Here is a 23,550-nt window from a genome sequence, read left to right as displayed (position 1 = left end):
TTCTGTAGTGTCCAGTCCCTAGCACAATATCTAGAAAACAACTTTGTAATGGTTTTAAAATGTTGTAGAATTTAGGGTGATTTTGCCTGAGCACAAGCCTCATTGTATCTGCAGGGAGAGGGGCAATGCTGTAACAGTGGGGAGAAGAAAGGGAGGGAGGGAAGCACAGAATGGCATGATTTCTGAACATATTTTGAATGCATTAGCAGAGCTCCACGTGGAAATGCTTTTCCAAGAGAAGTACAGTCCGCTGGCCCACTATCAGTAATTGTATGCAGAGAGTTGTGGGTCTGTTAAAAAACACATTTACCAGCTGCTGCAGCAGTGATTTTGGGGACCTGTCAATATGTGTCCAATGATCAGAGCACACTGCATCCCGCAGATGAGAAAAAGCAGAAATCCAAGCTCTGTTAAAGCAAACAGAAAAGCCACAAAACCACAAGGTCAGAACTTAATTAATCCACAAACCATTGCATATTCTTTTGTGTATAAGACTGAAAAGCAAAAAGATACTGTGCTTACCAAGGTTTTATTGCTGTGAAGAAAGTCTATGAATATTCAGCCATGTCGATGGAAGCCAATTTGCATGAATCTTGCTTTGGAGGGATTTTTGTGTTCTCCGTGACAGTTGACATTCTGTGTGCAGGTCTGTTTTTGCCAAAGCAGTCCATGTTTTCTATTCCCTCTATTTTGTGTAAGCACTCTCTTAATGTGCTATAACAGTACACTAAATATCTGACAGCTTTCCCAGGCAGTGGTTTATACTGGTCTATAAAATTACTTATCTTTACTCACCGCGTGGGTTAGATCATTTATTACAAGAGTAATTTATGGTTAATAATCACAACGCAGTGTTATATCTCCTGCTGTGTATTCTTTTAAAGCCAAATCTTTCTCCTTCCTCTTCTCTTCTTTCCCATCCCTTTCCTTAAACTTAACAAGACAAAGCTTTGAGTATGAAACATTTCATTCTACTTTGGACAGCCAAGTACAAAACAAAAAAAAGAGTAATTGAGTGCACCAGGGAGCATTAGCAAAAGTGCGGTACTAATTGTTGTAGAATAAAAGATAACGGCCAATTTGTCAGGATGCGTTGACAGGAAAGATAAGTTGGAAGTAATTAACTGTCTGACATACTGGAAGTGATATTCCTGCCAATGGCTCTCTAAATTATCAGGATATGAAATGTGACAGCCATTTATCACTTTTACGAGGCTCTGCTGTCTAGCTTTCCCCTGGGAAGCAAGGAGTAGCATGTTCTTTGACTGTTGTGCTTTAAAAAAGGCAGGGATGTACTCCAAGTGCTTCCCATTTTTGGGTGCCTATCTTCTAGAAATGAGACTGGGTTATGGTCTTATCCTGACTAAGCCTGATTTGAAAAAGGAAATTTTACTTGACCTTTCCAGATACCCATAGCGTGTCAACAAGTCCGGCCCTTTGGTTGTTGGGAAAGGAGACTGCAGGGACAGCAGAAAAGTAGCACTTGAAAACTTTCTTTTAATGTTGGACTATAATGTATTTTGTATCATGCTCAGCTGTTGGGACATCACTTTGAACAGTTTGCACTTGTTCTCCGATGCCAAAAGGGAAAGAGGAGAGCAATGAGCCAGAGACTGTTCATAAATAAGCTTTATAAAATAGCAGGAGCTCGATTAAAAAGTTATTTTCTTCTTTAAAGAGGCATCGAACTAAAGCACTAATAACCAAGCACTGATGTGGAGACAGAGCCGCTTCTGACTGTAGGGACAGAAGGGCAATGTGTGTAACTCCATAGGACGGTATGATCGTTGGTGAGAGCTGGCGTGATGGTTGCTGTTTCTGGCATGATCTTGAAAATTAGAAAAAGAAGAATACCAGTATGGGTGTGCACCAGTGCAGAGGTATTACGTGAAAGAACGTTGGATTGAATCTTTTCATTTTCTTGGGGACATTTTTCAGCTGCTCTAGTGATGTAGCTTTTTTCCTGGAGCATTAAAATCTTGACTGATTTGTAAAGAAGTTGGTGGTCAGTTTAAGAGAAGGGGAGGGATCTGTGCTGTAAGGTCTTTAGTAAATGCAGCTGGTGTTTGATTGCAGGAAGGTCTTGTAGGCACAGAGGTGGATAAGATTAAGAAAAAGTCTCAGGAGGAAGTTCCAGCTTAAGAACATGAGATTCTGAGGAAATTAAAATGAAGAAATAGAATATGAGAAGCAGGTGCAGAAGATTTGCTCAAGTCCCTTTCTGCTCACTGTGTTAAACCCTGTTTGAATCCTTAAGTTTAGTGGTGGAAAGAGGAAAAGTGATAGCCAGGGAATTAAAACAAGGAAAAGGGCAGAAGAATCCTTTCCATCATAGTGGCTGGTGATTCTTTAAAGATGGAAGTCTTTCTTTGTAGGTATGCTTGCATGCACACTGATTTGGCAACATCTGCACATTGAGTACCAACAGATATATGCCCTTCTGTGAAATCAGTTGTGCACAACTATGAGTTTCTGGGCCATATGCTTGCCTCTTTGTGAAGTGGATCATCATCCTACACATATACTTCCAAAAGGAATTATGAGTACTAGAGGAATGACTTCGTATCAAAGTTCTTTTTTTTGCAGAGAATCCAAATGGAAATCTTTTGAATCAGTAGTCAGGAAATGCTCTGTGATCCAGTTTTATTTCCAGCATGTAGTGTGTTTGGTATAGACTTTCTTGACAGTGCACCCAAGAAGCTAGTTGTAATGGTAAAGAAAAGCTAAGAAAGATTTCCATTCAGGTATGTTTTCTGGTGATAGGCATGTACTCTGAATTATTGTTCATGTCAGAAATCCCAGAAGTCTCACGTTCAGCCTGATGTTCTCCTGCATGACTTCTTGTCTTACACTTCTCTGATAAATTTTGCCTCACAAACTAATGGGAATTGTTCTCCTTCCCGTGCAGACTATTTAGAATTGATAATCATACACAGTCACTGTTTTGTGTAACGAGTCCTGAAAATATATGTAAGGAATATATGTGCACCTATTGTTTTGCAAATAGTCAGGGTGTCTCTAACGTGGTAAATGATTTATTTACTTAAAAGTTTGAAAGATAAAGTAGCGTTTCATCGGTATTTTTAACTGACACAGAGTATTATCAAGGAGAAGCTCATACCAGCGCCTGAGCGCTGCCAGCTGTGTTAAATGATCTTTCTCTTTCCACCTCTGCAGCATTAACAATAAACTGCAACAGCCAGAAGCAGCTGCTGGGGTACTGGAATACGCCATGAAGCACTTTGGGGAGCTGGTGAGTCCTGCTGGATAATTCTGTTCATCATACCTAATGTTTTCTTTGGGGCTTTTTTGAGGGGGAGAGGGGGCCGGACACATTCTGTGGTTTTTGTTTTTAAATTAATCACGTTGAGGTTATAGCCCATCTTGTAATATTGCATCATTCAGAGTGTAGGTCCCTTGCTGCCTATCGGGAGGTGCGCGGTGCACTTAGCAAGCACTGTATAAAGGGAAGGTAGCTGGGGAAGTCCGCACCCAGAGCTAGGCCCTGCAGTTCAGCAGATGTGCAGCTGGAGGAAAATAAGACCCAGATCATCAAATGCTGTGCTTAAAATTAGTTTAATAATAGCTTATTGCTTGTGCAAGAACCTGATCTGGGGAAGAATTTCACAGCTATAGCTGACAATGCAGGTGTGGGAAACCAGCAACTTGACCAAATAAGTCATTTTATGTGAAGTCTGTTTTTCCTACGCCTTGGGAAAGAAAGGAGTAAGTTCCTGTTCTAAGCTTTAAATGCTTGAGAGATTTTGAGAAACTGCATCAACACCTTCCAGGTAGGAATTTAACTTTAAATTATGCCTCTTTTCTCCCTCATCTAGGAGGTATGTGAACCTATCAGAGAGTTCACAGATGGTATTTTTCAGAGTAGTATGTTGGCTAGTCCCTTACAGCTTTGACTGTTCACAGAAAGAAAACAACACCCTTCTGCATCTGTGTCTTTCTCTTTGTGACTTACCTTTTTTCCTTTCTTTTCTCATTAATAATAATTTCATTTGCATTCAGGGTTTCAAGTATCCATATTCTCCTGACAATTCTACTCTGTTAAAAACATTATTTTGCACTAATAATTCTTGCAGTTTCTTAAGGCATTTGGGAAGAGAAGGCAGCACTGGGAGCATGGCAGACTAGCTTTTTTCATTAGGAACCACTAGCAAGTGAGAACAGGTATAAGCACAGAATGGTGGAACTCAGTCAGACTGAAGTCCTCTGGTGTTAGGGTAATGTGAAGTTTCAACCTAGACTGGAAAAAGAGATGCGTTCTGGTAGAAGAATGGACTTCAGACCATCTTTACAGCTTCTTGTGATTCCTGGGGCGGATTGAGCAGAGGAGATTGTTACCTAATTCTGACCTCACTTTTAGCAGTAATGTAGTTCAAAATGCAGAGTTTCTCAGAATAAGCAATGAAAAGAAATTAAGAGGGTCTGCAAGCTCTACTTTCAGGAACTTAAAATATTATGACTGAGCTGAGAAGTTAAAGGGCTGGTATATAAACATCCCAAGTAGAAGACCTGGCATGCAGAGTGTGGTTTATATTGATTTTGCCCGCAGGGCTGGGAAAAGAATCCACACTGCAGCATGTGTTAAGACATGAGCTGCCAAGGGCTGAGCAGAAAAAATATTGGCAGAGATCAGGATGGAAAAAATATCAAAAAATCAAGTTGTTTTATTTCTTGAAAATTAGAAACAAAATCTAGAAACAAGAGAAAGGTTTGTGCAGCTGATAAGGATTACCACTTGTTTTTTTTAAGTCTATGTTATTAACTATAGCCTTCACTTGTAAGGGTTATCGTTAGACCCCAACATCCTGCCTGCCTGCCTGCAGTCTTGGAAAATGGACTAGCAGTAGCCAGATGCACTGTGTGGTTTGTGTGTTTTCTTTTCCCCAGTTCATCACTCCGTTCCTCAACACAGGACTGTTCTTCTTACTTGAATACAAGCATGTGCAACAATAGCAAATGGAATATTTTATAAATTTACCATTTTTCCTATTTCCCGCTTTTTCCCCCTTAGTCCCGTGCTCCAAAAAGAAAAGCCTCTGGCACAGCCCAGCTACTAAGCTAGTATTTCAGTGTCAGGGAAAAGTGGTGGATGATGTTGGATTCATCTCTCTGGTAAACCTTTCTGTGCAGGCTGGGCGATACTTGGAATCTGTGTTTTCTCTGTATCAGAGAAGTCCATGGGGATATTTAGAATGAACGAAGGGCTAAATGATCACCACAGAGACAGGATTTTCCGGGAAAAGTAGCAGTAGTTAATACAGAATGGTGAATGCAAATGCTGCTATTTATTCTGATTTTTTTTTCTTCTCTGTCCCCCAGGAAATTCAAGCCACCTGGTATGAAAAGCTTCATGAATGGGAAGATGCTCTGGTGGCCTACGACAAGAAGATGGACACAAACAAAGATGATCCTGAGCTGATGCTAGGACGGATGCGTTGCTTGGAAGCACTTGGAGAATGGTAAGGGGGAATGCCTGGAGATTGAGAAGAGGATAGTTATACTGGGTAGTCTATCCTTTATTAAGATCATCTGCAGCCTCTCCTCTTGCTGTTTTATATTTCCTTCTAGTTTCAGAAATTCAAGTTACTGTACTTCTTAAAAATCTTGCCTAACTCTTCTGTGGTTACCATCACTTGGGTGATTTTTTTGGCCTGAATTCCTTCTTAATACTGCTTACCTAATAGTTCGAGCATTTCCAGCAATTTCTTGCCCTTTTCCTGGTAGTCAGAAATGGAAGTACTATCTCTTAGTGTTTGGGGATGGACTGTCTGATAAGCTAAGGTCTCTCTTAAAGGGAATGTGCAGCCTGATCAGCAGATCAACTCAATTTTTAAGAGAAAGAAGTTATTAAATAGAAAAGACCTCTCAGGAAATGTTAACTGGGCAGCATTTGTCAAAAACAACCATAAAAGGAGCTTGTCGTGGCCCTACTTTGTAAACTCTATTATTAAAATAGAAGAGATTTCTGCATTTACTTGTGGTCAGACCTTATGCCTATCCAGAACACAGTCTTCTGCACAACTGCTATTGAAGTTCTGCTTCCCAGTAATCATTGGGGGTAAGATTATGCTGAACAACTGCTCCCACTTTAAAACCCTCTTACCACCTCTTTTGCAGACGACTGCATTTTTTTTTTATTATTGCTCTTCTCTTTTAGTGCCAATTAAGCATTCCCTCTGTGTGGATATTTGGGTTTTCAAACCCTGTGTAAATGTGTGTTGTCAACATGTAACTGATTAGAGTAAGTTTTCATGAGAAGATGAGCTGGTAGTGACTTACAGCCTACTAGTTAAGTAGGGGCTTCTGTTTTTCTCCCCGCTACCCTCAATTCAAAGAAGCTAATTGGAAAAGACACATCCTGTGCACTGCAGTGTGCTGTTCTACCCAGGGGCATAACTGATTTGGTTCAGGAGCCGCCTTTTGTACTGAACTCTTCGTGTCACTAGAGCTCTCTGCTGATGGGTCCTGACGTGAACCCGTGGGATGGCACACAGTAAGGAGATTCCTCTTCACTAAAGTCACTTCACTGTTAGAGAAATGGAGCTGTTTGAGAAACCTAATTCTGACACCATTTTTCTACTGTTTTTGTTTCTAGATGACGGTGAGGCATATTGGGTGTGTGTTTTTTTCAGTAGGAAAAAAAGTATTTTACTGGGCAGTTTTACAGTCACCTTTTTCTAGGAAGTAGGCAGTTTCTAGCAGGGATTCTTTCCTCCTGCAGAACAAATATTTGCGTGATGTACCCTTTCTGAGCCTTCTCCTTCCTCACAAGTTAGTCACAAATATATTACAAAGTACTTCTGTTCTTCTGTGGAAACTAGACATTAACTTAAACATGTTCTTGGAGACAATCTTACAAAGATCTGTGAGTTTGTCATTATGGATCTGTGTTGCATCTGTATGCAGATAGTATTTTTGTGTATGTTTTCCTTCACAATGCAGAAGTGCCATTGCAAAGTGCTGTCTGCTACCTTACAACTGACTACAGAGACATCATCCCAAGACTGAGGATTCTGTGGTTTGGTTTCTGATACTCTTCAGAAGTGTTCAACATGATTACTTTGTTCTGTTAGAGTCTGCTTGGCATAGTACGAGATTTAATAGATACTGCAGAGCACCATTATTTCAGTACTCTGTGCAGTGACGTTTTGAAAATAAAGACAAAATTTTCTTAACCATTTGTCTTCTCATGTAGTTATGTCTGCAAGATCCACATGACTTTATTAGCATCTTAATTTACTGCTTTTGCTAGGTTTGGCGTGGTTTTTTTTGTTTGTTTGTTTGTTTTTCTCCTGGGCTGTTAAGCTGTCAGGATGACTATCTTGCCTGTGGCAGCCCATTGGGTCTGTTTGACTAACTGATCTCCCTTTTGGGGAGGGGAGAGGATGACCATAAAGAAGGCAAGTTGGCAGCTATTTCACTGCTACAAAGAGTATCCAGCCTGAGAAATTCTGGAACTGCATCACCCACAGTAATTGGTTTGATTAACAGAGCATTCACAGTTGGTTTAAAAGACACAATATAAAAAAATCCTGATCTTTCCTCTCTGCTGGAGATGAAAGATTCAGAGTCCCCTCTGAGATGTTGCCATGACAAGTCCTTATACTATGTTGCAGCAACACTGATTCTTTAATTTCAGTTTTCAAACTCAGTGAGTTTATCTAAAGTGTTTGATATTGTGAGCCATTCACAAGCTACTCAGATCATATATTCCTTGTAATGATTCTTGAAAAAAAAAAAAAAATCCCTTGTTTGGTGACTTTTGTGTTGTTTTTTGTTTTTTTTCCCTCTTGGAATATTTTTTCCACTGGATTTATGGGCTGGATTTGACAGATCAGTTCATAAAATAGGCATTACTAACTGCTGAGGAGCAAATGCAAACTATTGTCTGGATTTGTTTTCTAAGCCTAGTGAGTTCTTAAATTATTTCTGGATGGTAGGGTGTTTATTATCAGACTAGTGTGTCTCAGTTGGCCAAGAGAAAAGGCAAATCCTGTTCTCCACTCTGCATAAAAAGAATTGGGGCTGGTTGTCTTCCAGTATGTGGAAACTGATTGTTTAACAAGACATAATTCTTAGAAGAGGCTTTTCACTGATTAGAAATTGTGGATTCTTCTTAGGGGCCAGCTCCACCAGCAATGCTGTGAAAAGTGGACACAGGTTAATGATGAAACTCAAGCTAAGATGGCGAGGATGGCTGCTGCTGCTGCTTGGGGTCTAGGTGATGTATCCTTCCAGCTGTGTGTGTGTGATAGTGTATGACAGCCAACAGTGTAGAAGCACAAATAGTTTTAACAATTGGAACTACAAATTATAAGAAACAGATGAATCAACACAATTATTTACATCAGGATATGAAGCAGGTGTCATTCAACACTGAAGCCCTTTGGAAAACCTGCACATACATAAGGTCTTCCTGTACAGTGTCACGTAACAGAGACTGCCTCATGGGTCTGAGTAGATAATCAGTTGCTTAACTGGTCCTTTTTGCTTAGTTTTATACTGAACGTAGCTCAGGCCTGAAGTGAGGCTAATAGAATTCTATGATTTCTGGCAGACCCTTATTTACAAATTAGAACTGGCTATTGAGCATTTTGATGTGTTGTGTTGACTGAGTGGACAATCATAAGTGCAATATATCTATAACTGGTCCACATATCAGTGATGCTGATAGCTAGGTATTTACTAGATAAGCTTGTAAACCTCTTGCTGTCTGCCATCCATTGCTGAGAAAAGTTAGTCTTCTGCTTTGTAGGACACTAACCCATTCAGATGTTCTGGAAATGTCAGCATTTCAACTTTTTAATCACAATGAATGCAAGAAACTTCTTGATGAGAATAACAACCTGCCTAGAAGAAAAATTATCTGGTTGTGCTTGTATATAACTGTGTACATGTGTATGTATACAGAGAGAGAGAAATCAAAACATGCTTTGTTCAAAACTTTGGACAAGCTGCATACCAAGACATAGTGATAAGTGTCCCATAAACAGGCTTGCATTACATTAATGCAGAGCCCATTAAACAATCACCTTGACTACGCAGATCAAAAGTGGTTTGCTGGAAGTGGTGGATGGTTCCTCTAGGCCAATGTTTGGCAGTGGCAAAGGGACTCAGAGAATGTTAAAACCCCTGTGATTAGGATACCTAATCATGCAATGTTAACTGAGAGCCTTCTGACATCTGTCTTGAAGTAGAAATTGATTAATTGTAAAGATTAAAGAGAATTGATTCAAACAGGTATCAATCTCCTGTCCAAGTACTGTATGTAGAGGGAACCAATAGAAGTACTTAACTACCATACTGAATTCAAGCCTAGTCGCTGATGTCTAAGCACTGTAGCATAATTCTGCTCTTATCTCACAGAGAGAGCTGCTGTGTTGCTGAGGATATCTGTGTCTCTGCAGGTCAGTGGGATAGCATGGAAGAATATACCTGCATGATCCCAAGGGACACCCACGATGGTGCCTTCTACAGGGCTGTGCTGGCTCTTCATCAGGACCTTTTCTCACTGGCTCAGCAGGTAACTATCTTCCTTGTAGGCTTCCCAAAACCTAGTTTAGGATGAACTACATTTAGATTATGTGGCTGCGTGAAAAGACATGCTGTTCTAAAGCAGTTGGCTGTAACATATGAATTGCCCAATAATCTTTTCTTCTACTGATGTATTAGACCTTGGCAATGGAACTAGTTTTGTATTTCTAGAAACACAGTGGTGAATATCTGTGGAAATAGAAGAGGTCCAGAGCTGTAGAGCACAGAGTCTTAGTCATTCTCAGGCTTATTTACTTTTGTCTGTTTTTTAGCCAGACAGTGAAAAAGGATTATCTTAGCAGTGATTCCATTCTGCGAGATCCTGCTTTATAGAAGGCATTACTGAAGTAAGACATGCATAAGATTCTCTACGAGTATTCTGTGCACTTGTGTCTGTTGCAGTTTTTTTAGTGAAGTGCTCATATACATCATGTACCTGAACTTCTGCTCTGATTTTTCTGGTAGCAGTGATAAATCTTAAATCAAGATGAGGAATCAAGACAAGGAATGAGTCCGTTAAACAGAGCTGTAATTGTTATGCATACTTGCTATAGAGGAGATTTGCAGAGGGACTTTTTCCCCTCTGTAGATGTGAAGCATGTTGTTTACTTTCCAAGGGAGCTCAAGTAGCATTTCTCAGAATTCTGTGCAGACTTGCCAACTTAGATAAAGGAGTAAGTAGTTCAGTCTGCTCTGTCAAAACCCATACGTAGATTTGGAGTGATGTGCACAGTAAAATTAGCCAGGTATTCAAAGGGGTAGAGTATGTGATTAACCTTTTAACACTTTGAACAGAAGAAACTATAGATAAAAGATTATGTAATGACTGGAACCAGAGGAGGACTTATTTCATGCTTGAAGAGCATGGCTTAGTGGCAGGGAGAGAAATGGAATTTGCAGGTCCTGTAAAATTCATAAAAACCTGTTGGCTTATGTAAAACAGTGAAAACCATTTTCTGTCATGATATTTTAAGAAAGAGACGTTTCTCGTGTCTTTTTGTAACTGACTCTCTTGCCCTAAAATGTAGAATTCTTTTCCTCCATACATGTTATTGATGGTGATCTCTACAGTGGCAGTAGGATTAGAAGTACTGCAAACTTTGATTTGGTAGAAGGACAAATTTCACAGACTGTTCAAGTGATACATGAAGGCCCCTTCTCCTATATTACCCACCCTTGGACACAGCTTTCCTATCAATTCTTTCTACTGGTAATATCCTTTGCTGATTCTTGTTAGAGATTAGGAACAATGCCAGCTCTGTTCATGGATGGAACAGATGAATAGCAGTTTGAACAGTTGGCTCTAGATAAAACACCCCCACCTTCCCTCAAAAATCTTTTTTCATTTCAGTGCATTGACAAGGCCAGAGATCTACTAGATGCTGAGCTGACTGCCATGGCAGGAGAGAGCTACAGTCGAGCCTATGGGGTAAGCATCTATTAGCCTTCATTTCCATCATTACTGCTTCATAATATTTCGAGAAATTAGGTAAAATTTCTGAGTAGTGTTTGTATCAAATATAAGACCTTTGTAGGCCCACAAGTTAAATGGCTTTTGTCATATAATTAGTACAGTTTCACAAGAACAACTTACAGACAAATTAAATAGTGAAATGAGCTCCACCCCTCAAAAGAAATAATTGACATTTACAAATTTTGAATCAGTGGATCATCTGCATGTCAGTATATAGCAGCCTGTCCTTTACCTGTTGGGAGCTTATGTACTTAAGATTTTGATGCCAAAATACTGTTCGTTAATTATAGATTCGTCTATAGTGATTGGGATGGAATGTGATTGTTTCCCTCAGGCTATGGTATCCTGCCAGATGCTGTCAGAGCTGGAAGAGGTTATCCAGTATAAACTTGTACCAGAACGCCGTGAGATCATCCGCCAGATATGGTGGGAAAGGCTGCAGGTACGTCTGTGTAAAGATCAAGGATGGAGAAGCTGATATGTCAAGCAGGAACAGTTTCCTTTAAAGTCAGTTCGATGGCTCAGCACCTCTTTCTCTTTCTATCCCAACAGCATATGTGCTTACATGACTACGTGCTTTTCATCTCCTCTATGTCTGTCCCTGTTGACTTTTAGGTTAGGCTGCCTGAGGTGTCCGCTGATGTGACACCTTAAAAGGGTGATTTCAGCCTGGAGATGGATGTGTACAGAATAGACAGGTTACTAGCTTCTCTAAAGCTGCTTATCTCAATGTCGGATCTCACTCCAAAATACTGGTTTTGATAAAACTAGAGCTTTTTACCTGACTTATCTGCATTTTAAGGAAAAGGGAATTCTCTCACAATGCTGGTAAACTGGTCAAAGAATTCACATGTGTGGTAAAGATTGTACTGTTCCTTTTTGGCCTCTTATGAGAATATTTCTAATTTATTAGCATTGTCTTCTTTTAAATCAAGTTTACCAATGCTAATTTTCCTGTGTTTGAAGAAAGTTTGTGCCTTTGTTACTGCCTTCTTGCAACAAAATTCCAGAGCACCTCTGAACAACTAAAAACAGCCAGATATTTTGCACTGCATTTTTTTTATTATTATTTAAAAAAAAAAAAAAAAAAAAGCATAGTTGGGGTAAAATGCTCTAAATACACCAAATTTTGGTAGAATGCGTGGAGAAAAGAATTCTTCCTCATGCAGAGTTCTCTGCTGCCACTGCTATATGTGCCTCATTATGAAAGCCTGTTGCTGCTGCATGTTTTTTAGCTGTTTGGGAAACTGTGACAAAGGTTTTAGTCTCCCATCTGCACTCCTGTCTGGAAAAGCTTGGGAGCATTCCGCTGGGGTGGAGAAACTGTGACAGGAAGTGTAATGTCTGAATACAGCTGTTTATGGTCCTGAAAGCAGTACGTACAGTTCTTGTGCGTTTTCTAGCTTCTTTTTAATAATTTTCAAATGCCTATTGTATGAGTTGTTTATTTGGGTGTCAGGGAACAAGCTTTGTCCAACTTCCCAGCCCTCAGTTTTGGGGAAAAATCCAAAAGGAAAAGAAACAGATGCTTTGATCCTAAGGTGCTTGCTGCAGTTGGGAATTCTCTTATTTGCCTCAAAATTAAATCTAAGTCGTCTGTGGATCAGCACCAACTTCAGAGCAGGTCAGAGACTTAACCAGCTTCAACACTGCAGTACTAAGGAAAAAGCCAGATAGTTCTTTATGTCGGCCTGCTGTGATTTATGGGTACCAGAGTCTCTCCATCTTTGGAAACATCCCTTCAGATTCTGAATTAGGCTTAATTCTCTGTGGAGCAGATTGCAGATACAACACTAATGAGTTTTCTTCCTTTTTCTCCCAGGGCTGTCAACGGATTGTGGAGGACTGGCAGAGAATATTAATGGTCCGGTCACTTGTTGTTAACCCTCACGAGGACATGAGAACTTGGCTCAAGTATGCCAGCTTGTGTGGCAAGAGTGGGAGACTGGTGAGCATTATCAACCTCTACAACAGGTTTTTAGACAGCTGACTGTGTCATGCCACTTCAACCTCCCAGCTTCTTTCATTGCCTAAATGGGATGAGCTCTCCTGTGGAACAGACTGGTCAGAAAACGTTGAAATGCTAAAATTGTAACTAGCACGGAGTTAATGCTTGTAGCCAGGGTTGTTCTTGTGAGACTAGTATTATACCTGAGAGCACTTTTGAGCCAGTTTTTTGTTACCTGCTATTACTGAAAGTTGTTATGCAGCACTGGTAATTATTAGCAATAGCGCTCTCCAATAAAGCACTCTTTGTCAAATCTAGAAAATAATGATAATATCATGAAATGTGACTGTTGAAATTGTATTGTAACTGTACTATTTAGTACCAAAAATATTTGAAACAGACTTCGCACACTACTGGCTTCTGAAATGATAATCTAATGCTGCGGTCCAGCAAAGGTATACGATTTATAATGTGGCATTCTTATGAGTCCAGGAAGTGGTAAAAAGCCTGCTTTGTCTGTATTTTATACTGAGGGTTTGACTTTTTTTCTTTTTTCTCTTAGTGGCAGGCAGGTCTGGGGTGAATGTGAGATGGAAGTAAGAATGAGCATGTTCTAACCTGTTTTTTCCTCTTTGTAACTTTCTCTAGGCTTTGGCCCATAAGACACTCGTCTTGCTCTTGGGTGTAGATCCATCTCGACAGCTGGATCACCCACTGCCAACAGTGCATCCCCAAGTGACTTATGCATACATGAAGCACATGTGGAAGAGTGCCCGTAAGGTACAAAAAGAACATAGTACCCTCTACATTTAATTGCTTAGGTTTTGTGCAGTGCCCATACACGTTAGATCTTCATAATCAACACAGAACAAAGGCAAGGCTGAAGGTGTTATTTTCTTCACCTAAAAAAGAGTAACTGCTCCCTTTCCTTAATGTTATTCAGTAGACAAGCTTTTGAAATTTTATTTCAAATCTGCGTAGTGACAGAGAAGGCCTGGCCCAACTTATTTCCTCCATGGGAAGATTATCTTTGCTAAACCAGTATCAGCTACTAATGGCATACAGCTAAGATTAATGGTCAGTAGTAGCTCTTCTGTCCTCACCAGGGTTTTATTGTGTAGGCTCAGTACTTGACTTTTAGTCCACTGTTCTGATTGCCAGGTCTCCACGCTGTACATATGGTCAGGGTTACACACTGAAACGGGGAAGGAGGTTTTTTATTTCCAGTGTTAGAAGAATTTCACGAACAATTTGTACTCTAGCTGTTGAGTAGAACTGACTTTTATTAAGGACATGATTGAAAACTTCTAACTGAAAGACAGCTGAAAAGTACATAAGGTTTTGTCAGGGGAACAGTTTGGCTCTGAAGAGCCTAGGGTGAATGTTTTTGACATTGCAACACAGAGAGAATTTACATACTCAAATCCAATAAGCTTCAGTCTGGGTAACTTATCTTTTTTTTTAAAGATACATTAAAGCTTCCATTTATTCTCATGTTCTGCCACATCTTTTTTTTAAAAAAAAAACTTTTTCTGCCTTTGGGATTGCCAGCACTGGAGCAGAGCCACTTCTATGGGACGATTGCCATGACCTAACTATTCTTTATTTGAATTTAAAAAACAGAAGGAGATGCTGATGAGGCCCTGTTCTGTTGGCTTTGTAAAACAGTGTAATGGTCTCTTGCTTTCTTCATTCAGGAGTATATGGGTCATCTCTGCCTGCCTCTCTGACTAAAAGTGGGCTTTTCTTTTTGATCTGTGATAAAGAAATAGGAAAAAAAATGCACAAAGATTAGGGGAGGGAAGAGAATATATTTAAAATAAACTGGTATAAGATTTTGTGGAGCCCATGAAGATGGGAAAAAATAGAAAAGCAGGAAATACAAGAAGGAGAAACAAACGTGGCTGCAATCACAGCCTCTTGCTTGTTGAATGATTTCCTATTTTCCTGCAGCACATAAGCTGTGTAAATAGGGACTTTAATACATTATAAGTGGGAGTTTACAGTGCTGAGGGAGAAGTACTTTCCCCAAAATAGCACTAATCTTAGACCTGCATATATGTCCCAGTACTTTCTGAGAGCACGCGTCTGCTGGAAGGGCTGACTCAATGATTCAGACTTCTGTGGCACTTGGAAAGTATATGCTTAGTTTTGTAATTCATAGCTGAAGGTGTGGCTCTGTGGCAGAAGGAGCTAAGTTAGGGTACAGTGAAGTCTGCAGTCAGACTCCAGCATCTGTATGTACCAAACACTGAAAGTGTCTCAGGAATTCTGTGCTGGTACCAGGAGCATTACGTGGCTGGGTGTATGCTTCTGCACTATTTTGAGGTAACTAAACAATACATGGTCAGATGTAGTGATGTGCATAGGCCAGAGGTTTAGGAGAGTGTGTTCACTTGTTTTGGTATCCTAAGCAACAACCCAGTGAGGTTGGCTGGCACGGTATGAAATGACCATTTCCTCTAGCTGAGGAGTTTAAGTTTGATTGGTTGACCTAAAATATTTTCCTTACCATCACTTTGGCATTTGGCAGATCCAGCAGGAGACAAGCTGGGATCTGGATGGAAACCTGCTATATAGCACCTGGAAAGCTGCACAGTAATCTTTTCTTAAACAACAGATAAAAAGGTGGAGAAGTAAACCCCACTGCATTTTGTTCTAAAAAGGACTTTTGCTAGCACCTTCTCTCTGCAGACATACAGTATAGCAAAGCTGCATGCAGGTTTAGGAATTCAATTGTTAGCGAAAACATACTGCTTTCAGTCTGAAGTGCTCTGCGTGTCAGTTTCTGGTGATTAATTTTCAATATTAATGGAAACTGAATAATTTTACCCTGTGTTTTGACTCCACAAGCAGACCATTGGGTGTGTCCAGGTACGAGAGGGGACACGCAAATATTTGGCAATGTCTTTTTGTCTTTTTTTTTGATGAATGTCTGGCACAACAGCATTACCATATTTAAGGTTATTCTTCCCTCCCATTTCTAATTAAGTATCTAGGTTATTAGTTGTGGAATGCTCCCACCCTTAATAATGTGATACTTTAATTTTGCCTTGGGCAAATCCCTTTTTCATGACAACTGATTTGTGCATGCTGACATTTGAACTGGACAGATAAGGCATTTCAGCTCAGGTGATTCTTGTCTCACTCTGAAGTATCTCATTCCTGTAGGTGGAACAGAAGTAAATTGGACTCTTCACAGCACATTCTGTAGTTTCTGACCTGAAATGACCTTGCAGATTGCAAGAGCTTTACTCTGATTGCTTCCAGTGAAGCATACACACTTTTTTTTCTTAAATCGTCAGTTTCTTTACCCCATAATTCTTCCCAAGGAATTTCAAAGCATGTCCCCCTAGAATTTAATAGTGGAAGTTGCTTTAGCACTACTGCCCAATGTAGTCTGCTGGCAAGGGAGCAACATACATTTGTACTTCCTAGACAACTTCAGAAGGAATCTAGATTTTTCATTTGTTGAAATAACTCATAGCTTAGGTGCTGTGGCGTGTCCTGTAAATCTAGCCAAAGCTCGGGGTTTAGGAGGGAAGATCAGGAAGCTGCAAATTTCCCTTTAGGCAGTGTTTCTCAAATTGTCTTCTCCAAGCCATAGCATATTACAGATAGGCTTCCCAGGAACTCATTTATTAGGCACAACAGACCTGGTACAAATTGATTCTAGAGTTATATAAATGGATAAAAGGCTTTGAAAGAAAACAAAGCTGTATTTTTTGCATTCAGTGAAGTCTTATTTCCTCCTTGTCTTTCTCTTGCGAATTTTTCTTTAACCCCAATGGTCCTTACCACAACCATCCTCCGATTACAGATTGATGCGTTCCAGCACATGCAGCTCTTCGTACAGACAATGCAGCAGCAGGCACAGCATGCTATTGCGACTGAGGACCAGCAGCACAAGCAGGAACTCCACAAGCTCATGGCACGGTCAGCACCTGGTCCCTGGAGACCCTTTAGCTGTATGGTGACACTGATGTTCTTCCTGAGGTTGTAGGGTCCATGCAGATGATATGTTTCAGACAGGGCCCGCTCTTTAATTAAGAGGAATGGGGGATTTATCATTTAGATAGTAGAAACCCCTTTGGTACACATCATTATTTACCTCATAATTTCTGTAAGTGTTATGATGATACATCAGTATAAACGAGCTTGTATTTGTCCCTGGCAGCTGTTTGTGTTTTTCCAGCACTGTGGCTCACTGACAGAAGGCATAGCTCTCCTCTTTCTTTTTTCAGGAGATCCAGTCAGTAGGAAAGAAATGCTTCCCACATGCCTGGCAGATCTCTGCTTGGCAGTGTGTGCCCTTAGTACAACAGCAGTGCTTTGGGCATTCGGTGCTCAGCATGTGATTGTCTCTTAAAATATTGTTGTATTAAAAATACATCTCATAAACTCTGTTTTCCTCCATGAGCCTCAGGTTAACAGATCAGTTCTTTTCAATTTAAAGAAGAAATTGCATAGCATTCACTACTGAACAGATTGTATTTTTTTTATTATTATTTTTAAGGGACGCATGCACTTCATTTAATTTTATGAGAATGGAAACCTGATAATAGCATCATCTTAGCTTTTTCAGACTAACTATCCTGGAAGACACGTTAGTAATGAGTTATTTTTCTTGCACAAGGCTTGCTGGAAAACTCAAAATTTAGAAAGGACAGCCATGTAACTGTGATATTTAGTCTGAAGGAGCAAAGTAGTAAACCTTGCACAGACCTTCACAGCCACACCCTGCTGCAGTGAAAATATGTTGTTTTTCTTTCCTCCAGGAGGGGATGACTTAACGGGGTTCTGGCTTGGGGGAAGAGCATTCAGTCTGTTTCCACTCGCTGGGTGGTGGGTGTTCTCTCTAGAATTCTAGTTCATATGGTGATAAGTATAGCTAGTCAGCACATATGCTGTGTGCCTTTTATCATCACTAATGAAGTCTTTTGATGCTTTTGCTAGTTAGTTCTGAAATGAATTTTATAACTGGGGACCCAAGTTTGATCCTTTCCTTGCTTCCTAAAAGTGAAACCAATACCTACTTAGCTGCACGCTTACAAGCAGGATGTAGGTGTTTTTGAACCTTACGTGTTCATGCATATGCTCACTGTGTGTAGAAGAGGCCCACTGAGTGGGTTTACCAAACGAATACCTTTCCAACTTTGGATAAGAAGTCTGCCTCTTAAACCAGCGGACTTTGTTTTCATTCTAGGTTCTGTCTGAGTCAATAATCCTTTTGCTTAACCAGGTGTTTCCTGAAACTGGGTGAGTGGCAGCTGAACCTGCAAGGCATTAATGAGAGTACCATCCCCAAAGTCTTACAATACTACAGTGCTGCAACAGAGCATGATCGCAACTGGTACAAGGTCAGTAAGGAAAAAGGTTCCAGGCACAATTGCAGGGAGATCAGTGAATCTGATCACATCCAATAACATAAGAAAGGAAGATAGCCTGTAACCATCTGCCTTGTTACTCTGGGTAGGATATGAAAAACAAGAAAGCAATTATGAGATCCTTTTTTTGAATTTTATCTGGCTGATACAACTAGGCCACAGTTCAGTTTCTACCCCTCCTTTTGGGACTTTCTCTCCTGTCAGTTAACCATGTAGGAGAAAGGATAATCTAAATGAAAAACATTAATCTTGTATATATCACTCAGTGTACTTGAACTAGGAAAGGACCCTTGTCACTAATTCTCCAAAGAGCCTTTGACTTCAAGGTTGTGAATTAACATTTGATGCCAGATCTTTGGGGCAGCCATCTCCTGCATCTCCTCCCATTACACCTCCCCTAGTCCTAGCATATTATTACTTGTTTTAAGCTTTGAAAAATTAAGGAGCATGGGAATGTAATCTGATTTAATTTCTGCTCCTTTGATGCTGTAATGTCCAACATGAAGCTCTTAGCCAAGAACTCACCGTGATGTTAGGATAATAAGGCAATTAAAACTACAAGTGATTAGAGAAAGCAGAACACCGTGTTGTCTGCAGGGCATTACTTACTGCTCGTCTGTGGACTCAGAAAGGTTGGATTATTATCTCTAATAATTAGAAAGTACAGGTTGTAGAAAGGGTTTCATCATCCTTATGATTTTTGTTGAAGTTCTTCTCTCCTCTTGGCAGGCCTGGCATGCCTGGGCAGTGATGAACTTTGAAGCAGTGCTTCACTATAAACATCAGAACCAGGCCAGAGATGAGAAAAAGAAACTACGTCATGCCAGTGGAGCCAGCATCACCAGCGCCAACACCGAGGGCAGCAACAGTGAGAGTGATGCAGAGAGCACAGAGAACAGTCCCATCCCATCTCCAGTGCAGAAGAAAGTCACTGAGGTATTCATCTTCCCTGCTTAACTTAAGAGATTGGTACTTATTGCTCAGAAATGAGAAAGGTTTATGGTGGGGAGCAAGCTACTGTGTAGGTCTGGTTTGAGGACATTGTCTGTGTATATATGCTCATAGCTACAGCAAAAGTGAGGAAGCTCAGGTTAACTCAGTCATAGGGGAAGAGGACTAAAAGTACAAATGACTATAAATTTTATGTGAACAAAGAGCAAAGGCATGGAAGGCTATCCTAGGCGATGCAATGTGCGTTAACAAGTTCTACTGTCTGAGCCCTTTGTGACAGACTTTTACTTACAAGTTATAGCAGAGTTGTAGCTTTTAGACTTCTTTGCTGGTCATAGTTTTGCCAACAAACTGAAGTATAAAAACATTTCACAGTATGTTCCCTCCCATGCTGCAAGATCTACATAAATGCAGATCAACGTAAATATACTTTGTCAAGCAAAAATAAACTTCAGGAGCAACATGGCCTGTGAGGGGTATAAGCAGAAGTCAACTATAACGTGGATTAGATTTGTTTCCACTTTTAGGATTCCTGTGGATTGGTATTCCTGTGTAGAACTAATGCAGCAATTTTCATTCCAAAAGGATTTATCTAAGACCCTCTTGATGTACACAGTCCCAGCTGTCCAGGGTTTCTTCCGATCCATATCTCTGTCTCGAGGAAACAACCTACAAGACACTCTCAGGTATGTAATAAAAGTGAGTGAAATCTAGCTGATAAAGGCACATGGTTTAGGAATAGGTAAAACCTGTTTCTGCTGTTTTTGTTGTGGCTAAACTAAGTGAACGCTTAATCCAAGCAAATATACGTTAGGTAGATGAGCCTTTGTCCTCCTGCCAGTGCTTGGTTCCTGGAAGAGGAGTTTCTTGGAAATGGGTCTGAAGTTATTTGACTGGAATGTTTGGTTATTTTTGTTGTTTCATTCCTAATGAATGTGTTTCTTCTTTTCAGGGTCCTTACTCTGTGGTTTGATTATGGCCACTGGCCTGATGTGAATGAGGCTTTGGTTGAAGGAGTCAAGGCAATACAAATAGATACGTGGCTGCAGGTAAGAAACACAAAGCACTAAGGCAAATCATAGTTTTAGCAGGAGCTTGGGGATCTGTTACATGTTAGGCATCGTGATTCTTTGCTAAACAATTCTGTAGGTGAGTCCTGAGAGCTGTGTATTTGCAGTACAATTTGTAAATGATTTAACAAACATCTTGAATAGACATGGGAGAAACATTCTTGCACTCATTTTTGTATTTATATGTAGACTAGTGCATATGAATGGGAGTGAAGATTCTAAAATTAAAAATGATATGCGTTCAGTGGTGATCAAGTATAAAACAACACTGCTGCTCTGTAATCCAGACAGTGAGTCTATTTCAGGATGGATTTCTAGAATGAGTCTTGTAAAAACAACTTAATTTCTTATTTGAACATTGCCCTTCCAAGACACATCTTACTTCTGTATCAAGGTCCTATAATAGTTTTGCATGATCCTTGTCATCTCACTGAGCCGTTCTGCATTTCGGATGCTGGTTGGAATTTTGCTGTGTTATTCTCTATCTCAAAAATGAATGATGGGCCTCTGTCTCCTTTAAAGACTGTGAGGTCTCTGACAGACGGCAGAACAGCCTGTGAACTGAACACAGGATTTGACAGGGATGTTTGTTTTTGCTTATTTTTACCACTAGGTTATCCCTCAGCTCATTGCAAGAATTGACACACCTCGACCACTAGTAGGACGTCTCATTCACCAGCTCCTCACAGATATTGGGCGGTACCATCCTCAGGTAAGCTTTGGCTTAGAGGATGAATTTCATTAGACTTGTAGCCAATGAAGGCTTTTTCTGTATGTTCTATTTCATTGAGTCTAGATACCTGCAGTGGAAGTCACAGCAGGTGAGAATTGGGGCTGTTGCAGTTCTGAGGGACTATTTCACCTCATCCCTCTTCAAATAAAAATGGAAATAATAGGTAGATGTGCCATGCAGCAGGGCATCTTCTCTCCTTCTAATAGAAAATTGGATAGCGCAGATCACCTTCTTAAATCTAATCTAATTAAGTGACTATTAAGAGGCTGCTCCAGAGATGATTTATCTGAATTCTTCCCACGGTGTGGAAAATCACAAAATGCTAAAGGCAGTCTTTTGTTCTTCCTGTTTAATACAGGCTCTTAAAGTCATTCTGCTATTCAGAAAATTAGTCTTCTGAGCTTTTCAGGTTGGAAGATGTCAAATAGCAAGTTCCTACCATCTCTCTCAAGAAGCAAGATTACTTTCTCTTGTCTGCCCCTAAGACTGCTATTAATGTTTTGCTAATCTTTCCATTTATGAATCTCTTCTGTATGGTTCTAAAATGCTATTGGTTTGTATCTCTTGTAGGCTTTGATCTATCCTTTGACTGTGGCCTCTAAATCCACAACCACCGCTCGCCACAATGCTGCAAATAAGATCTTGAAAAACATGTGTGAGCACAGTAACACTCTGGTACAGCAGGCGATGATGGTGAGTGCTTAGTGTACAGTGAGATGTATTGTGTTTCAGATACAACAACCCAGAAATGATTGTTCAGTGTTCATTTTGTTCAAGTAGAGGCTTTGTTTTGTTGTTTTTTTTTTCTTAATTTGGAAGTACTTATAGTATTAGTATAAATTAACGAGAATAATTTAATATAAAAAGAACCTTAACATTCAGACACTGAGATCTTCTGTCTCCTGACAAATAGAGATGGAATAGATGAAGAATCATTGTTTCACAGAAAGATATTTTTAGTTAATGAAAAGTGGAAACAAAACAAGCATAGCATGGAAAGAGTGATTTAATTCAATTGCTAAAACTTTATATGAATAAGTGAAAAGTAATGCTTCCAGGCCGTGTTATACAAATATATACAAAATTTCAAAGGCAACAAATACAGTGAGAAAAGCCTGATCAACTTCTTGGACAGAGAGGAACAGCAGAATTGTGGGAGTATTTGTAGCTCCCTCTAGCTGACAACAACGATTATTTCATAATCACTAGAAAATAAAGTAGTTTTTCATTAAGTTAGCATGCATTCATAGTGATTTTTTTGACTATTTAATCTTTTCTTCTGTCTCAAAACAGGTGAGTGAAGAGCTAATCCGAGTAGCTATCCTATGGCATGAGATGTGGCATGAAGGGTTGGAAGAAGCATCTCGCCTATACTTTGGAGAAAGGAATGTCAAGGGAATGTTTGAGGTGCTGGAACCACTTCATGCAATGATGGAGCGTGGGCCTCAGACTTTAAAAGAGACATCCTTCAATCAGGTATCAGCAAATAAACTTCTGTTTGCCCTCAGAATTAGGTGGGACAACCATCTGCCCCAGAAGAATTCCAAGAACCACTGCAATCTAATAGAAAGAGGAAGGCTGTTGAGCCTGATTATGTTAGCTGCAGATTTCATTACTTTTGCTTGTTTCTGGATCTGTATGATTTTGGGTGACTATTGTATTACATGGGAATAGCAACGCAGATATGTAGTCAAATATATTTGGAGTCTTAGGTCAGCTGGGTGTCTGAGGTTTGGAAAATATAACTGCTTTGCAGTTGACTCTTTTAACTGCAGTCTGCTTTGCTTTGTGATAACCTCTAACATGGATGGTAGACTTGACCTCTCTCAACTAGGCAAAAGGAATTCATTTGAGCTTGTGAGTCTGCTGTTAAAGGGTGATTCTATTCAGTTGCCTCCTATTGTGAAGTGCATTTGTAAGTAACTTTGCCTCGTAAACTCATCACCTGTCTTAGATCTGGGAATCTCGGGATCTTTAATTCCAACATGCTATAAAGATGCGGGGTCAAGTATTTGTAATGCAGTTTGAAAAAAGACTGTGATGCTCTGTGTTGGTATTAACTGGTCTCCACCTGTTCCACTGTAGTCTGTAGAAATGTTTTTCTTGTTTTCCACCTCCTCTCTAGGCCTATGGCAGAGATCTAATGGAAGCTCAGGAATGGTGCAGGAAGTACATGAAATCAGGAAATGTCAAGGACCTAACCCAGGCTTGGGATCTCTATTACCATGTGTTCAGGCGTATCTCAAAGCAGCTGCCTCAGGTGAGCGGAGAGGTTTAGTTCAGTTGTGGGTCTCACAGTGCAAGTTGTCAATACAGATCTGTTTCGTGTTTCCTGGTTATTCAAAACATTGAGTATTCTGGGAACAACTGCATGTGTTTTGCCCAGAAGCTGCATAAGCAACAAACTTGCAGCTTACAGAGCACTTCCTGCAAGC

The 23,550-nt window shown here is 40.1% G+C and overlaps 1 protein-coding gene across 2 annotated transcripts in view; it reads left to right on the top strand.

The window, feature by feature from the left end:
• The window catches only part of MTOR (mechanistic target of rapamycin kinase), a 65,009-nt gene that overhangs the window by 32,145 nt on the left and 9,314 nt on the right, over positions 1-23,550 (top strand). For both annotated transcript variants that reach the window (XM_082777160.1, XM_082777159.1), the window contains 17 exons: positions 3,178-3,253; positions 5,338-5,477; positions 8,139-8,239; positions 9,426-9,541; positions 10,904-10,981; positions 11,361-11,468; positions 12,849-12,974; positions 13,623-13,754; positions 16,795-16,910; positions 18,217-18,334; positions 19,091-19,297; positions 19,898-19,998; positions 20,265-20,361; positions 20,996-21,094; positions 21,686-21,808; positions 22,409-22,591; positions 23,241-23,375. In XM_082777160.1, the coding sequence (XP_082633286.1) occupies positions 3,178-3,253; positions 5,338-5,477; positions 8,139-8,239; positions 9,426-9,541; positions 10,904-10,981; positions 11,361-11,468; positions 12,849-12,974; positions 13,623-13,754; positions 16,795-16,910; positions 18,217-18,334; positions 19,091-19,297; positions 19,898-19,998; positions 20,265-20,361; positions 20,996-21,094; positions 21,686-21,808; positions 22,409-22,591; positions 23,241-23,375 (2,056 nt within the window). The remainder of the gene's footprint in view (positions 1-3,177; positions 3,254-5,337; positions 5,478-8,138; positions 8,240-9,425; positions 9,542-10,903; positions 10,982-11,360; positions 11,469-12,848; positions 12,975-13,622; positions 13,755-16,794; positions 16,911-18,216; positions 18,335-19,090; positions 19,298-19,897; positions 19,999-20,264; positions 20,362-20,995; positions 21,095-21,685; positions 21,809-22,408; positions 22,592-23,240; positions 23,376-23,550) is intronic.

Source organism: Aythya marila (assembly GCF_965140915.1).
Source record: "Aythya marila genome assembly, chromosome: 21".
Taxonomy (NCBI): domain Eukaryota; kingdom Metazoa; phylum Chordata; class Aves; order Anseriformes; family Anatidae; genus Aythya; species Aythya marila.
This window is presented reverse-complemented; position numbering and strand designations above follow the sequence as displayed.